General features: G+C 39.3%; 1 protein-coding gene across 1 annotated transcript in view; it reads right to left on the bottom strand.

Annotated features, from left to right (window-relative positions):
* arl15b (ADP-ribosylation factor-like 15b) overlaps positions 1–17,771 on the bottom strand; it is a 94,840-nt gene that overhangs the window by 43,796 nt on the left and 33,273 nt on the right. Inside the window, exons 3-4 of the mRNA XM_022680967.2 lie at positions 17,604–17,663; positions 5,966–6,174 (exon numbers count right to left, since the gene is read on the bottom strand). Coding sequence (XP_022536688.1) covers positions 5,966–6,174; positions 17,604–17,663 — 269 coding nt within the window. The remainder of the gene's footprint in view (positions 1–5,965; positions 6,175–17,603; positions 17,664–17,771) is intronic.

The following is a 17,771-nucleotide window of genomic DNA, read 5'->3' as shown; positions in this document are numbered from 1 at the left end:
CTCACTGACCGCGACCGGACCTGTTTCTGATGTGGCCGCTCCAACGTGTCGGAGCGCTCCGTCCGAGCAGAGCGTGACTCGCTAACATGAAAAATCTAAGCGAGCCGGGGGAGGGATCGGGGATTTGGGGATCTAGGATTTGGGAAAGGGGGGGTCTCCACGGAGCAGTGGCTCGCAGAGGAAACGGAACAAAGGGAGGATTGTGTTTCAGGAACATGTTCAACAAAACCCATGGCTTTCTAGTGCCTGTTCCAAGCAGGCAACACCCAGCGAGATGGAGATGGATCCTGACCAATGGCTCAGAGATCTGTCCGTCAGCAGGACTAAAGCTTTCCAAGCTCTAATATAAATGAGAGGGTGTAAAAAAGGTAAAAAAAAAAAAAAGGACTTGTAGTAGTGCAGGTGAGTGTTAGGTAATGGAAAGCGGGATTCGCCACAGGAAGTCGAAAAGTGATTTTTTTTATTGCTAATCGAAAAGGACAAAAAAAGAAAAGAAAAACTTTACAAAAAAGAAATAAAACAGGTCAAATCTGACACAGAAATAAACACAGAAATCTACACAAGAATTTATCCTGTCTTTCAGCAGATCAGCAAATTGAAGCCCCATCAGCAGCATGGCTTCCCCTTTTAGACTGCCCTTATAGGTGTATCTACCTGCCTTTTTATATCTGTAGCTCCGCCCCTTCCTCAATTGGGCCATACCACTACTACAGGGTAAGGGTACCTCAAAGAAACGCAGAATGATTGTGAAGCTGATATGGCTCCTTCTATTCGCCATGGTGTTGCAAAGTGGTTACTAGACGGTTGCTAAGGTGTTGCTATGGTATCCGTGGTGGTTGGTAAGTTATTTTTAAGGTGTTGCTATGGACACTAGGTTGCTCTGAACCCAACAGTTCTGGCCGGATCGTGGAGAGCTTGTAAAAAATAAATACATTTAAAAAAAATCTGAATATTAAAATAATTAATGGGGAAAAAGTGTTTTTTTCTACTAATACAATGTAAATGCATCTAATTTTGTGGTGCAGTTTTGATATTTAATTTTATTGTAGTAACTTTTATACATGTAGTTGTCATGTTTCTCCTCAGATTCTTACAAACGTTTTTTTTTTTTCTTCAAAAAATACCTTTGTTGCTTGTTTGTTGTTATTAGTCTATAAAAGCAGGTCGCAACTTAATGGCCATGAGAAAATGTGGGTCTTAAGCTGAGAACAGGTGAGAACCGCTGTTATAGAACTCCTAGAAGTTATGGAGTCTCCTATATGTACAGCAGAACTGGGGAAAAACATAATGAGTATAGAAACAAGAAGGTGGTCATAATGTTTTGCTTGATTGGTGAATATTCTCTGGTTCAGTATACAGTAGTTTCACAGAGCCAGACATCTCTCAGCATCCAGGAGTCTAATCCAGAGAAGACGACTCAGATGATGTATATCTAAACAGCTACAGACTCAGAATCAGATTCAGGGTTTACTTACACTGTAACTCTGTCTGCAATTCAAGAAGACTGAAACGTAAGCAAACGGTCGTAAACTGCGCTCCAACACTACGTCATCTTTCTCTTCCGTATCGTCTGGTGAGAATCAGGCTGGTAACGTCCTGCCCGGCCTTTCGCAAACAGACCCGGGGCATCGGCAGGAACGGGGAAACGGGCGGCCAAGTGAAAAAGGCCCCATTCTGACACACATCAGTGAATTGGGACGTGTTATTCTCCAAAGTCTGATATTTACTGCTCACCCAGGACCAATTCACGGCCAGTTAATTAGCGCTCAGCGCATTGGCTTTATACCCTGCAGCCCGCAGGCTGATTTCACCACAGAAACAGATGTGTGCGCGAGTGTGTACGTACTACACACACTCAACTTTCTACAGCTCGAGTCTACGAGCCAAACACACAAACACATATATACACACATATACACACCAAGCCTGCAAATATAAAAACAACAAGGGGACCATTAAAAAGAAATCGTAACAGGAGAGAGAGAGAGAGACATACCGCGCATTCCAACTGCTTTTTCTTACCAACAGCGGTTTAAAATCTCAATTTCGCAGGTCGTTGCCAACGTTTCAGAGAAACATTCGAACCTGAGACACATTAAGACAGCTGTATTGAGCGTGGAGATACAGCTAAATGCACCCTTACAGCATGGAACAGGGGACAAAGCTGGGAAAAGAGCAGGGAAAAGCTGGAAAAATGATGAAAAAGCAGGGAAAAACTGGAAAAAGCAGGGACCAGTTGAAAAAAGCTGGAAAAAGCTGGAAAAAGCAGGGAAAAGCTGAAAAAGGAGGGAAAAGCTGAGAAAAAAAGAGAAATCTGAGTAAAGCAGGGAAAAGCTGGACAAAGAATGGAAAAGCAGGGAAAAGAAGGGAAATGCTGGAAAAAGTAGGGGAAAGTTGGGAAAAGCAGGGACAGGCTAGAAAAAGCAGGAAAAAGCAGGGACAGGCTGGAAAAAAGCAGGAAAAAGAAGGGACAGGCTGGAAAAAGCAGGGAAAAGCTGAAAAAGGAGAGAAATCTGAGAAAAGCAAGAGAAATCTGGTTAAAGCAGAGGAAAGCTGTGAAAAGCTGGACAAAGAAGGGAAAAGCAGGGAAAAGAAGGGAAAAGCTGGAAAAAGCAGGGGAAAGTTGGGAAAAGCTGGGGATATATCTGGGTAAAGCAGAGAAAAGCAGGATATATCTGGGTAAAGCAGAGGAAAGCAGGAAAAAGCAGGAAAAAGCAAATACAAGCTGGAAAAAACAGAAAAAAGCAAGGACAAGCTGGAAAAAGCTGGAAAAAGCAAAGAAATAGGGAAAAGATGGAAAAAAACAGGGAAAAGCTAAAAGAGGCTGGGAAAAGCTGAAAAAGCAGGGAAAATGCTGGAAAAGCTGGGAAAATCAGCAACTTGCCACCATACAACTTCAATATTTCTGTCTTTTCCAGCACAATGCTTCATTGTCTTTCTTATAAATGTGAAAATATGAAAAAGCATGGTTGAAGAGTGGTGGTAAAGATGTGTGTGTATGTGTGTGTACATGTGGAAAAGAGGGGGAGGGGGTGGTTCCAGAGAATCCCCGAGAGGTCTGAGGTCTGTCAGTGTTTGCAAACAACAAGTTAACTCCTGAGAGACAGAAGCGAAGGGAAGCCGCAGCACCGGGATTCGGACCGGAGGGCACGGCTGAGCAGTGGCTAACGCAATTACCGTTTATAGACTTTAAACGGGCGGCTTAAACCAGGGGGATCGGCTACTTTAAAGTCATCTCGTCTCTCAGCGGCAGCTCGGGGCGTCCTGCTCTCCGTCCCCGGTCTCGTGTGAAGCGCGCGAGAGTCCCGCTCTCGCGTATAAAGATAGCTTGTTATTCTTATCAACTGTTATTATTATTAATTCATACAGTATGGGGTTGCCTTGGCAGGAAGTCAGAGCCATCTGAAAGTGTTTTGTTGACTTCTTTAGCTGAGTTTTGATGCCTGCAGCAACCATTCGCCCGTGTTGTGCAATGTCAGGGCCCGTGTGCGTGAATACTTGTGTTTCAGGCTGGACGCGAGAGTATACGTGCGCATTTACAGTCGCATGCAATGCTTTTGGCATCCTCTGCCTTCTTAACTGATAAATATTAAAGGAGACATATTATACCTGTTTTTACAGTTAGTTATAATACAAAACATGTCCAGGAAGTGCTTTGCACACAAAATTACTCTCACATAAAGAGAAGGATCTCACCAGCTCTATTCTAGAAGGAGCCGTTTAAGGGCTTTGTCACTTTACGCAAATAAGCTCTTGGTTTCCACTCCCCATGTTTATGCTGAATGTTTATTAGACATTAAAATTTGAATAAGTTAGTTCATGCTTAACTACAAAAGAAGCACAAAACTCATTATTTGTAAGTACTTACATTTCCATATTTATGTAGGTATAGATGCCTCCCTCAAAAGAAGTCTGCAGGCTAATCCTGCTGTGTACTGTCTGAGCTTCCGAACCAGCACACAGAAAAGGTGTTTCTCAAACTGATCTAGTGTGACTTTGGACGTCACAATAAGGGAGGAGCATCCACATGGCATATAGAAGCAAATAATTCCTGACACCAGATGATTTACAGAAAACGGATGGATGGAATTTTTGCTGTTTATTGGGGCAGTCAAGACCCAATTGGAAATACAACACATGCAAAATGTTTAAAGTCTTTCATAATATGTCCCCTTTAAACTATCTGTGTAGCTAAACGTAGATAAAACAACATATTCTAGAGGTATAGCTAAATATAAGTATCAAAAAATTACACACACGAACACTATTACACGTTATCTATAGTCTGTAACAATGTGTATCTCATTAGTAGTTACACTGTAGTTACATGCATTGTTAAGGTGCAACTACAAAGTACTTTCATGACACTTTTTATAAAGTAGGAGCCCAGATTCTTGTTAATAAAAAGTCCTAATAAAATATAAGACCAGTTTTATGCATGTAGAGTCTCCGGAATTTAATTTAAACATCGTTTGGGTCATTGTCTGTACGCATGGACAATTCTACCAGACGATGCTGGTCACAATCATTACTGTGAGAGGTATAAAATGTTTCTATAAGCTATTTCCAGAACACACAACACTGTGGGTTGAGGAATGCTTGCCTAAGTGTAAATGACGAAATTGTGTATCAACTTTAAATCAAACTGAAATGTTTTTATTTCATAGTTTTCAGTTTTAAAATAACGCAGGATGAGGCAGAATGGAGGCCGTGTGAATGCAGGTCCATCTGGACCATCTGCAGAGTTTAAGCTTCTCCCCAGCCCCCCTGTAATACCGTATAAACCATGGTAATAGTTTGAGACAGCATGACCAATCCTCATAGTCTAGCATAGAGTATATTGTTACCGGCAAGCAAAAAAAAAAAAAAAAAATTGATTTTTGCTGTTTTCCAATTATACACCATTTTCTTCCCAATTTGAAGGGTCAATTACCCAATTTCTGTTCATATGTACTCCCGCATTACAGGCAATGACCTTGACACTAGGTGGGTGGAGGCCAGCACATGCCTCCTCCTATTCGTCACAACAATCAAGTAGTAACTTAGAAAAGTGTTAAACAAACCAAGCTTTAAGGTGCTCTTATCTGAGGAGCTGTTAACTTTCAGCCGTTTCTGAGGCTGGTAACTCTGATGATCTTATCCTGTACAACAGAGGAAACTCTTACTCTTCCTTTACTTTTCTTTCCTGGGAGCGGTCCTGATGAGTGCCAGTTTCATCATTATAACATTTTTGATGGTATTTGCAGTGACTGTGGACTTGAGCATACTTTCAATATTCTTGAAGAGAAGCTACTTTGAAGAATCTAAATTATTAAATATATTCAAGTTTGTTTAACAAGGTGTGTCCAAGCTTTTGATTGGTACTGTATATACAGCTCTGGAAAAAAATAAGAGAGCACTTAAAAATGAGTTTCTTTGATTTTACGAAATTGAAAACCTCTGGATTAAATCAAGAGGAAGATGGATGATCACAAACCATCAAACCACCAAGCTGAACTGCTTGAATTTTTGCACCAGGATTGAAGGCATAAAGTTATCCAAAAGCAGTGTGTAAACTGGTGGAGGAGAACATGATGCCAAGATGCACGAAAACTGTGATTAAAAACCAGGATTATTCCACCAAATATTGATTTCTGATCTCTTTATGAATATGAACTTGTTTTCTTTGCATTATTTGAGGTCTGAAAGCTCTGCAAATTTTTTTTTATTTCAGACATTTCTCATTTTCTCCAAATAAATGCTCTAAATGACCATATTTTTATTTGGAATTTGGGAGGAATGTTGCCTGTAGTTTATAGAATAAAACAACAATGTTCATTTTACATAAACATAAACCTGTAAATAGCAAAATCAGAGAAACTGATTCAGAAACGGAAGTGATTTCTTCATTTTTTCCAGATCTGTATATACAGTGTAGACTGTGGATGGTTGTAAATGTAAATGTGAATGTGTAACAGTAGATTACCTCTTGTACAGAGCGGGCGGCGGGTTTGTCCTGATGGTTGGCGAGTATAAGGAAGGGCAGGGTGCAGAGCTGGGGGTGCTGCAGGGCCGAGTGGAGCTCTGTCCGTGCCACCTCCAGATCTTCATCTGACGAGGCACTGTCCAGCACGAACACCACGCCCTGAGAGCCCTGATAATACCGACTCCAGTACTTCTTAATAGAGTCTGCTCCTGTAAAACAGAGTGAATTAGTCAGTTATAGTCATTACAGGTATGTTACATATTTAACACCTTATATTAAGTTTCCAGGACAATTCACACCAGATGTTCTGTCCTATAGACTAGAGTTTACCAGAGTTTAAGCACGACCCTATGCCCAAAAACGAACTCCGGCCAAAATTTCCCAACACTTTCTTCGGGCCGGGCCAAAATTTACCACCCCCTTTTTTTGGGCCGGGCCAAAATTTGTTATCACTTTCCTCAGCTGGGGTTGGGCTGAAAATTCCCACCACTTTCCTTGGGCCAGGTCAGGCCAAAATTTCTCACCACTTTCCACTTGGGGTCGGATCTGGCCAAAATTTCCCACCACTTTCCTCAGCCCAGATCTGGCCAAAATTTCCCACCACTTCCCTCAGGCCAGATCTGGCCAAAATTTCCTACCACTTTTTTGGGGGTCGGATCTGGCCAAAATTTCCCACCACTTTCCTCGGAACAGATCTGGTCAAAATTTCCAACCCCCTTCCTCGGGGCCAGGTCAGGCCGAGATTTCCCACCACTTTCTTCAGCTGGGGTCGGCCCAAAATTTCCCACCACTTTTAGACAGGTCGGATCTGGCTGAGATTTCCCACCATCTTCCTGGGCCGAGTTGGGCCAATATTTTTAAAAAGGTCAGAAATGCTCTACTTACTAAAAAATAATGTGCGGTTTAAATCGGGCTCAGGGTCATAAATGGCAGTTTATGGGTTTGGGTCGGGTCGGGATGCATTTTGTGGGTCTGTTCTAAGCTCAGTCATAGACACTGCGTTGGGGTTGAGTTTGGTTTAGTTTGTTTGGGTTGAGATTGTTTGAGGTTTAAGATTTGATTAAGCTTCAACACTTTAGTCTAATCTAACAAATGGCTAAATATTTTTCCAATTAAATTTTATTAATAGCAATATTTTTTCAAAACCCACCAGAGACCCCCAACAATCTAAGAAAGTGTAAATCAAGTTGAGCCCAAACTAGGAGAGAATAAAACAGAGCTTTAACACAAACAAGTTCAACAAACAACATGCTGGCAGCTGGAATGAGGGTGAAACAGGAGGTGGTGGGGGGAGAGAAAGAGAATTTCAACACAGCTCCAGTTCTGAACATGGCTGGAATGTATTGGGAGAGGACCCCCAGTCTGCCCTTCATCGGGGGATCTTGCATTATGTATTTTTATGACTTCAAGCCCACATGCCAACTTCTGTCTCTGCTCAGGGGGGCCGTGTTCGGGGGTCCTGGAGGAAAAGTCGCTCACCGCCGTAGTGTTTTCTTTAAAGTCGACCCTGAGAGCGTATTAAAACGCTTTCTCGTGACGGCCAGTCTACAGCACAGTTCAAATGGGTCTGCTTTTACAGTCCACATATGGTTTCTCTTGCGCTGAGCAATTTTGGGGGGTACAAAAATGTGGCCACCAAGACGCAGAGAGACGCAGCATGGCTTTGGTTAAGAGTGAGTCACCGAGGGGGAGCCCGTACCCTAAACCGTGAAGAAACGGGGCCCAAAGCGCCCAAATCTACCTCCCATTCCTCTGAAAAAAACACACAGCGAGCGCACTGCATTAATTACAAGCCTCCTTCCTACGCCTCATCTTCTTCACAGAAAGTGACAGCTGGCCCCACAAAATGCCTCCAGACCAAAACTCTTAATCTTAGTCTTAATGTTTCGCTGATTTACGAGCGTTCCAGATTCTGTTCTTTAAAGGAATTTTGGCCAAAAAAGACCAAAAAGAAAAAACTCTGCCAATGTGGTTAATGGAGACCATTTAACATCTCATTAAGATCAGTCAGACTAGATCATAAGAGCGTTTCTGTGATATTAGCAATCTTGTAGTTATTAGTTGTTTACTTTTTAGACGCTGCATTTTTACACTACTCCGTCGCACACAAATGACTAGTCTCTAACCACCTTCAAACAGCCTGTGTTAACTATTTTGTCTTTCTATTTATCTAAGTTTATGTTTTACCTTTTAGCCATTTTATTTTATTTATTTTTGTTAATTTCATCCTTTTATTTATTTTATTGCTGATTTTACTTTTGGCCATTTACACCTTTTTTTAATTTCATTTATTTTGTCCTTTTATTTTTTATACTTTTTTAACTTATTAAACTGTTTTAGTTTAGTTTTTCTTTTTTTTTTTTTACCTTTTTTCTTTTATTATTTTGACTTTTTATTTATCTAACCTTTTTGCCCCTTTATTTTATTTATTTCAACCCTTTATTTGTTTTATTACTGGTTTTACTTTTGGCCTTTTACCTTTTTATTTAATTAATTTCGTCCATTTATTTTTTAGACTTTAATTAATTAAACTGTTTCAGTTTAGTTGAGTTCTTTGACCTTTTTATTTATTATTTTGTCTTTTTATTTATCTAATTGTATGTTTTATGTTATAGCCATTTTATTTTGTTAATTTTATTAATTTCATCCTTTTACTTGTTTTATTACTGGTTTTACTCTTGGCTTTTATACCTTTTTTACTTCATTTATTTCGTCCTTTTATTTTTTTATACTCTTTTTTTAGAATACAATAGAATAAAATAGAATAGATTTTATTGTCCATAATGTGGAAATTCATCTTTGATCACTCATGGCATAAAAACACCAACAACCTATAACCACACTCAAACCAAAACCACACGCAAAATAAAACAACACACAATGGCAAAATTAGTGTAACAGTTTACCTAATTAAACTGTTTGTTTAGTTTTTTCTTTTACCTTTTTATGCATGTTAAATATTTTGTCTCCCTATTAATCTATTTTAATGTTTTACCTTTTATTTATTATTTTTTTTATATCATCCTTTAATTTATGTTATTGCTGATTTTACTTTTGGCTATTTACCTTTTTATTTTGTCCTTTTATTTTTTTAATACGTTTTTTTACTTATTATTATCATATGCAATAATAAAACTGAATTTTATTTTTGCTGCATTTTTTTTGTTTTGTTTTTTTGTTTTGTCATATGACCAAGAGTAGCATTATCGCAAAAAACTATAAAATACCATGATATTTTTTTATGCTTAAAAAATAATGACCCAACTGTACATTTTACATATGTTTTTACAGGATGATGTTCAGTAGAAACTGATATAAAATCACTCTGCATGAGGGAGTATTTGAAACGAAACCAGATCGACAATAACAAGCAAAACTGCTTCTCACACTTATGTATATTTTCACGGTCCGGCTTGCGCTCATTTGTTATTTTCCAGTGTTGTTCTGTTGATCAAGTGTTTTATTCAGAAGAAGGGATTATTATTTTTTGTGATAAATGGAGTCAGTCATATTAGAGAAGAGAAAACAAACAAAAACATGTGGAGAACAGAATCTCAGAACAGAGAAACTGAGATCTGTCCCACCTGATCCTGATAGAGAACACCTTAATCCAACTACTCTACAGCCTTAACAATAGAGGTGCTAGAAACGTAGGGCTGAGAATCCGGTTAAAATGTTCAATACCGGAACCAATAAAATACTTTACATTCGGTACTGATATCCAAATTATACTTTTTTCGATACCTTTTTTTAAACTGGAACCAAAAAAAACCCAAAATGATAATTATTTTCACACAACATTTATTCAACGGCAGACATGACTAATCTTATTCTCATAATCTCATTCTCTGAGAGACAGCGCAAGTAACAGAGACAAAGAGACAGCGCAAGTTAGTGAGAGACAGTGCGAGTAAGAGAGAAAAGACAGCACAAGTGAAAGTAACATTGCACGTTAGCGAAAGACAGAGTGAGTAGGAGAGAAGAGACAGCATGAGTGAGAGAGAGACAGCGCAAGTTAGCGAGAGACAGCATGAGAGAGAGAGACAGCGCAACTTAGCGAGAGACAGCATATGAGAGAGAGAGAGAGACAGCGCAAGTTAGCGAGAAACAGCATGAGAGAGAGAGACAGCGCAAGTTAGCGAGAGACAGCATGAGAGAGAGAGAGAGACAGCGCAAGTTAGCGAGAGACAGCATGAGAGAAAGAGACAGCGCAAGTTACCGAAAGACAGCATGAGAGAGAGAGACAGCGCAACTTAGCGAGAGACAACATATGAGAGAGAGAGACAGCGCAAGTTAGCGAGAGACAGCATGAGTGAGAGACAGCGCAAGTCTCATGCTGTCTCTCGCTAACTTGCGCTGTCTCTCTGTCACTCATGTTGTCTCTCGCTAACTTGCGCTGTCTCTCTCATGCTGTCTCTCGCTAACTTGCTTATGCGAGAGAGAGACAGCACAAGTTAGCGAGAGACAGCATGAGAGAAAGAGACAGCTCAAGTTACCGAAAGACAGCATGAGAGATAGTGCAACTTAGCGAGAGACAACATATGAGAGAGAGAGACAGCGCAAGTTAGCGAGAGACAGCATGAGAGAGAGAGACAGCGCAACTTAGCGAGAGACAGCATATGAGAGAGAGAGAGAGAGAGACAGCGCAAGTTAGCGAGAGACAGCATGAGAGAGAGAGACAGCGCAAGTTAGCGAGAGACAGCCTGAGAGAGAGAGAGAAAGCGCAAGTTAGCGAGAGACAGCATGAGAGAGAGAGAGAGAGACAGCGCAAGTTAGCGAGAGACAGCATGAGACTTGCGCTGTCTCTCACTCATGCTGTCTCTTGCTAACTTGCGCTGTCTCTCTCTCTCATGCTGTCTTTCGGTAACTTGCGCTGTCTCTTTCTCTCATGCTGTCTCTCGCTAACTTGTGCTGTCTCTCTCTCGCATAAGCAAGTTAGCGAGAGACAGCATGAGAGAGACAGCGCAAGTTAGCGAGAGACAACGATAACAATTTTTTTGCGAAGTATATTTTGTCCCAGAAATTTTTACACAACTAATTTGGCACTAATAAAATGATAACATATCATAACAATGGAATGAACCCTTTTAAAGAGAATAAACTTTCCTTTCCTGTTCATGCACCTAATTTGCACCTAAAGTGTGGAAGCAGGGGAATCACGGGTCTGCCCACCATGATATGCAGCCCCGGTCTGTCCCAGCTGGCACACGTTGGGCCGTCATTATATATGTCTGAGCTAGCTTGGGTGTTGATGGAGGTACGTTTTGAGGTTATTCACTCCCTGTCTCTGTGTCTCTCTGTGTTTCCGCACTAGTGCCAACACAATGGTAGATATAACGATTATTAAAATGATTAAAGTCACGTCAATTTATTGAACAATTAGTCGCTAATGTAGTTATTGTGACATGATTTACCATCTGTTCCACCGTTTTTCCAGGCCTCCAGCTTTAAACTAAAGCAGGAGTGGGGGAAATAAATGCTAAAAATGAATAAATAAATACATTTGTTTTTTATAAATATATATATATATATATATATATATATATATATATATATATATATATATATATATAGCTCAGCATTTGTCTGTTTTCACCGCAACTGTCAAATGATAAAGCGTGACGGCGAAAACGGCGCTGGATCTCACTTGCATCTCCCAAGAGGGGGTGCTTTTCATGGTGGGGCACCACAGTAGTGCCTAAATCTGCACCCCTGCCACTTTCAAAATAAAAGTTTATTTTACAACAACTTCTGCGGTATTATTTTTGGGGGGACAAATCCGAACTAACCCTGTGGCAGCCACGCCCACAGTCACAGCATATGTAAGGAATTGAAGTAATGTCAATTTATTGAACAATAAGTCGAAAGTGTAGTTATTGTGACATAATTTACCATCCGTTCCACTGTTTCTCCAGGCCTCCAGCTTTAAACTGAGCGTGAGTGGGGGGAAATAAATTCTTTTATAAAAAAAAAAAAAAAAAAAAAAAACTGCCTCCTGCCAACGGAGGAAAATTATGAGTGATGAATTGGAGGAAAAAACAGGACCTTCAAGACAAAGCAAAACATCCTGGGAGCGTTTAGAACCGTCACATGAAATAAAAGCCCGTGCCCAAACCTCTGACTGATCATATAGCTCTGCATTTGTCTGTTTTCACCACAACCGTCAAATGATAAAGCGTGACGGCGAATACGGCGCTCGCTCTCTTGAGGATTTTTTTGTTGGTTAAGAAGTTTTGTATTCAATTTGAACTAAAACCAATTCGGCACTTCCGCCCCGGCAGCCTGGGAACACTCTTCCCATTACAGTGTCTGTCTGAGCGGCTCCGACAGCCTTCATCATCTACTGCAGCCCTCAAAACGTTATTTAACCCGACCTCACCACCATTACCCTGCCAGATCCCGAAACCGTTACTTGCTTCCCACCGCTGAACCACCAATTATTAGATAAGCAGCTTTCCAAAACAACACATGTCCGAAAAATAGTACAAAAAAAACAAACAAAAAAAAAACAGCAGCAACAGGAGAATTTCCGTTTTATTAAAAATACAAAAAAATTAATTAAATAAAAAAATAACCAACGCATTTCAAGCACACAGGTCTTCAGTCCTTCATCAGGGTTTAAAAAAGTTAACATTCCAGCTTTTAAAACACACGATTACAAAACAACCAAAAGGAACACAACATTTTTTTTTTGTGAACGATACATTGTCCCTGAAATTATTGTGATAAACAATATTGTTAGCATTTTAAGACAATTAAATGGCACTAATATAATGGTAACATAATATCGTCACAAAGAAATTACACCCTTTTAAAGACAATAAACTTTCCATTCTTGTTCGCACACCTAATTTTGGAACCAGAAAAGTTCCCAGCTTGAACCAATATATATACATACATATATATATATATATATATGTATGTATATATATACACATTGCAAAGTGTGGAGGCAGGGGAACCTATACCATGACGTGCAGCTCCGGTCTGTCGCAGCTGGCCCGCGTTGGACCAGCATAAAGACCCTGCATCAGCCTTTACTCGAGAGATATTCTAACACAGTGAGAGGAAGGCTGTGGCAACACAACCCTAAGAGACACTATAGTAAAGCAACAAGAGCCACACTGGGTCATTGCGGTGTGTGCATGAGCAATAGTCACATCACAGGATGTGTGATGTCACTTAAGGCAAATAAATCAAACACGTCATGTTGCAATGTTTGATTCTTGACACAAGAAGTAGATACATAGCACTGTCTCTGTGTCTGTGTGAGTGACAGCATGCTGCTGCCTGAGAAGCACGAGAGGGAGGTAACCGCATGGCCTCCATCCACATGGTTGGGCACGTGCGGAAAGCTGTGCACCTTAGACCAGCACAGTTTTGCAGCGCAGATATTTCCAGTTGCAGCTGAATTTACACTTTTTTAACTTTTAAAAAACAAATTTAAATGCCTGTTTAAAGAGCCGATTACTGGGCTGGTGACGTCATTGGCCGTGCATTGTTCAATATCGCGATATATATATAGCCAAAAAAATTACATTTGCAATGAATTTTTTTCCCAATATCTTGCAGCTCTTAAGATCTATCCACTTCCAAAACACGTCTCCAACCATCTCATCCACTGACTTATTATAACACTTTACTCGAGCCTGCCATCTACTGGTACCAATCAAACCCAACCCAACATAAACCAACTCAAACCCAACACAGCTGGGAGGTCCCTGGGAGATAAACAGTCATTAAGACAGTGTGGTTTACTTTAATTCCAAACACACGAGCAGATGCTCTCCTCCAGGAGGCGAAGCGAGAAGAAGATGCGAGAAAAAAAAAACAAAAAAAAACACCATCGATCACCAATTGGCCAGAACATGATCATTTTGAGGGAAATACAAGAAAAACAGATTGCCACAGAAATCTGTAAATCATGATGGGGTACTAAGGAACACCGTGTGTGTGTGTATTTGTGTGGAAGTGTGTGTGTGTGAGCACAGGCTGTAAGTGTTTTCAGATGCTTGTTTTCGAGACGGTAAACGCCAGCATGTGGATCTTCTTCTTCAGACCCGTCAACCAACCCCCACAGATCACACAGGGCGTCACCGTTATGACACTGATGGGAAATGCACACAGACGGTGAGTCGCTTTGATAAAACTAGCCCCCACGCCATCACCCCCCCCCCCTCCCTCCGAAACCCCCAATCCCACCACTTCCCAACATCGCTCACTTAACACTGATCCCAAAACACAGCCCAGAACCTGATCCACATCCATGACTAGGATGCAGAACGAGCTTTAACCCATAGAACCCTACGGACAGATTTTCCGCCCAAAACAGCACCTTGTGTTCTCAGCTTAATTACTCAGAAATTAAGCACACATTAATTCACACATAAACTAATTCACACATTAACATAATCCATATATGGTTAGAAAGGGCAGAACTTACTCTTTCTAAAAATAATGAAACTCATTGAGAAAAAACACCTAAAAAAGTGAGATCTCTTTCCCCAACCAATATTATTTACCTTTAGTGCTTCAAACATATTATATGATGTTTCAAACCAAATAATATCAGTAAATGAATTTTAATCATTTTACTTGCACATTTTACTAAGCAGTTATTCAGCACTAAACATTTTTATTTATTTAGACTAAAAAATGACATTGTTGTATATATTTTTCTTTGTGTGCCCTGATTAAAATATTGAAAGGTATAGGCTTTTAGTATCTACATGTATCCTAGAGCTGTGATTATCAAGAACAATAAATCAGCCTGATGCTGTTTCTCCATGTATTTTATCAAAGTAATAATTAATGAACCATGTAATGAACTCAAATCATCAATATTCTTATGCTTTCAACCCATATACACTCTAGTCTAACCATTTTTGAAAAGATATCTTAGGTATGAGTATATTTAAAGTCTACACATTCAAAAATAAGTAAAAAAAAAAAAAACGGGCGCTTGGTAAAATTTTGAGCAAAACATGATCAGTTCCAGCAAATTATAACAATTCTGCTTCCTTTTACATTTTAAAGGATTATATTTTGAGCAGCCGTATGTCTTCTGGAGTAAAAGAGATCAGGGCATGTATCTGTCTGATATAATTACTGTGTTATAGGACCTGAAAGAGGAACTGAAAACAAAAACGGAGAAAAAAAAACACACCAAAACAGCCTAGAGTTTAAAGGGTTACAAGTCCCCACAAGTTAAGGAACAAGGGCAGCATCTCAATCGATCTGTGTAGAATTTAATTAAAGTATTGTTGTTTTATTGTTGATGATTACGGCTTACAGCCAATAAAAACCCAAAAGGAAAGTCTCCGAAAATTAGAATATTATGTGAGACCAATCAGTACTTTTGATACACAGTGTGGGCAGTGTGCCAAGTCCTGCTGGAAAATGAAATCCTGCATCTTCATAAAAGATGCATGAAAACTGTGGAAACTTTATGAATATGATCTTGATTTCTTTGTATTATTTGAGGTCTGAAAGCTCTGCATCTTTTTTTTTTTTTTTGGTATTTCAGCCATTTCTCATTTTCTGCAAATAAATGCTCTTAATGACAATATTTTAATTATAATTTTTATTTGTAATTTGGGAGAAATGTTGTGTGTAGTTTATAGAATGAAACAACAATGTTCATTTTACTCAAACATAAACCTATAAATAGCAAAATCAGAGAAACTGATTCAGAAACTGAAGTTCTCTCTCAATGTTTTCCAGAGCTGTATTTATATTTAATTTTATATTTAATTTGTTCATATTCTGTATATTATTGCATTACTGTTTTTTTATTGTTTAGTATTGCACAGTACCAGTCAAAAGTTTGGACACACCTTCTGATTCAATGTTTTTATATAGTTATTTTTTTTCCTACATTATAAATGAATAGTGAAGGGATCCAGACAATGTAGGAACGACACAATAGGAATCATGCAGTAACTTAAAAGCTATTTTTGGACTGGGCATTTTTTTCTTACATTGTATCACACCAGATACAACATATATCAGGATCTCATTCAACTAAATAGTTAAGCACTCAAAAATGATATTTTTATGTTTATATATATATATATATATATATATATATATATATTTATATTTGGGTCTAAAGGTGTGTAATTTCAGAAACTGAATCTGTCTTTAAATTTTTTCCAGAGCTGTATATGTATATATTTAAAAGTGTAACGTAAGCCTGGTTTAAAGCAGCAGATGAAGAAGGAAGGGAGGAAGAAGAAAGCGAAGGAGAGGTAAAGCGTCTAGACAGAGCGCAGTCTTCATCAATAAAGCGTGATACGAGCCCTCAGCGGCGGTTCTGAGGTTAACGCTCCTGTCGTAACCTTCACCCCGCGCTGCTCCACAGGCCTCTGACACACTGATGAACTCGTCTGAGGAAATGCGTTCAGCAGCGGATGAAAAGCGTAATGATCTGCTCTCTGACTTTTAACCAGCAGAAAGCGGGATGATTACCAGGTCACAGGTACTTTTCACATCAAATGGGGGGAGCCTGTGTGTTTCGCTTTAAAATAATCGCTTTCCTCTATATGTTGGAGGGGTCATATAACACACACGTGTACACACACACACGTAAAACAGATGTACATCTTTTTTCTTATTTAAGAAATAAAAGCACAATTCAATTCTAACTTTGCCACATGTGTAGTGTTTTCAAATTCTCAACAAAGATTGGAAACAGAAACATTCCTAACTTTGGTTAGGAAGAGTTTGGTCATCCCAAAAAAAAAATAATAATAATCCAGCCATGGCTTCTATTAACCAGGAATTACACTTTTCATTTTGTTTCAATTAATGTATTAAAGCCGGACTACTGGTATACTGATATAACCCTAAATAGCACTATGACTTGTGTCAATCACTACAAAATTTTAAATAACTTGTGCCCAAAAAGCAGCTGTGCCACATGTTACTTTACAACATGTGTAATAATGCCCTGCTAAGTGCATTTCAGCCACTGATCTAGTCTTAGAGTCTCTGTAAAACACCAAATCCACCGGAGATCCTATTTAAACCTATAGTCATTTACACACAGAGGTGGATAGTCCAGGTCCAGAAAGTAAAAAATCTCAATTGTACTTGGCTGGTGGTGTTCCTTCATAGACTAATTCTAACCATTTGTTCCTTGGCTCTGAATTACTGGGTAAAGTATATAAACACTGATGTGCTATTCGCACAAATAACACAGGAATGAACTGCATGCTGTTCCTAGCGCTGTTAGCTGCTATTTGAGGAGACTGCGTCGCTGCCCGGCTTTAGCTGTGCCTGTGGGCGGTCCCGAGCCGAGGTGGGCGGGGCCATGAATACTAATTCACGGGTTGACGTAGACACGGTGCTTTTCTTTTACTTTTTCTTTTACTAGTTACTGCAGACAATGAGGAAGAGGTTGTGGAAGAGTTTCAGAGAGACCTACTGTATTTCACAAACAATAAGAAAATGTGGATTTTAGCAGAAGGACGTCTTTAAAATAAAAAACATTTCAATCATAATTATACTTTAATCCAAATGTATTATGCACTGAATTACCTGCAGCTACTTAGTCTCAGACAGTTTAATAAAATAAATAAATAAAATAAACACTTTAATAAGAGAATAAACCATTAATAGGAGACAGTCTGCTTACCTCCCAGTTCCTTGACGTTTAATATGGCGTTCTGGAATGGCACAGCTTTGATGCTAAAACCTGGAAACAAAGCAAAACCAATAAATAAATAAATAAATAAATAAAAAACAGGATTGCAAAACATTATCACACATAATCTGTATCTGTAAGGACCATGTCCCCATATGG

This window comes from Astyanax mexicanus, chromosome 20 (genome assembly GCF_023375975.1).
Source record: "Astyanax mexicanus isolate ESR-SI-001 chromosome 20, AstMex3_surface, whole genome shotgun sequence".
Taxonomy (NCBI): domain Eukaryota; kingdom Metazoa; phylum Chordata; class Actinopteri; order Characiformes; family Acestrorhamphidae; genus Astyanax; species Astyanax mexicanus.
The sequence above is the reverse complement of the archived record's forward strand: the minus strand, read 5'-3'. Positions and strand labels throughout refer to the sequence as shown.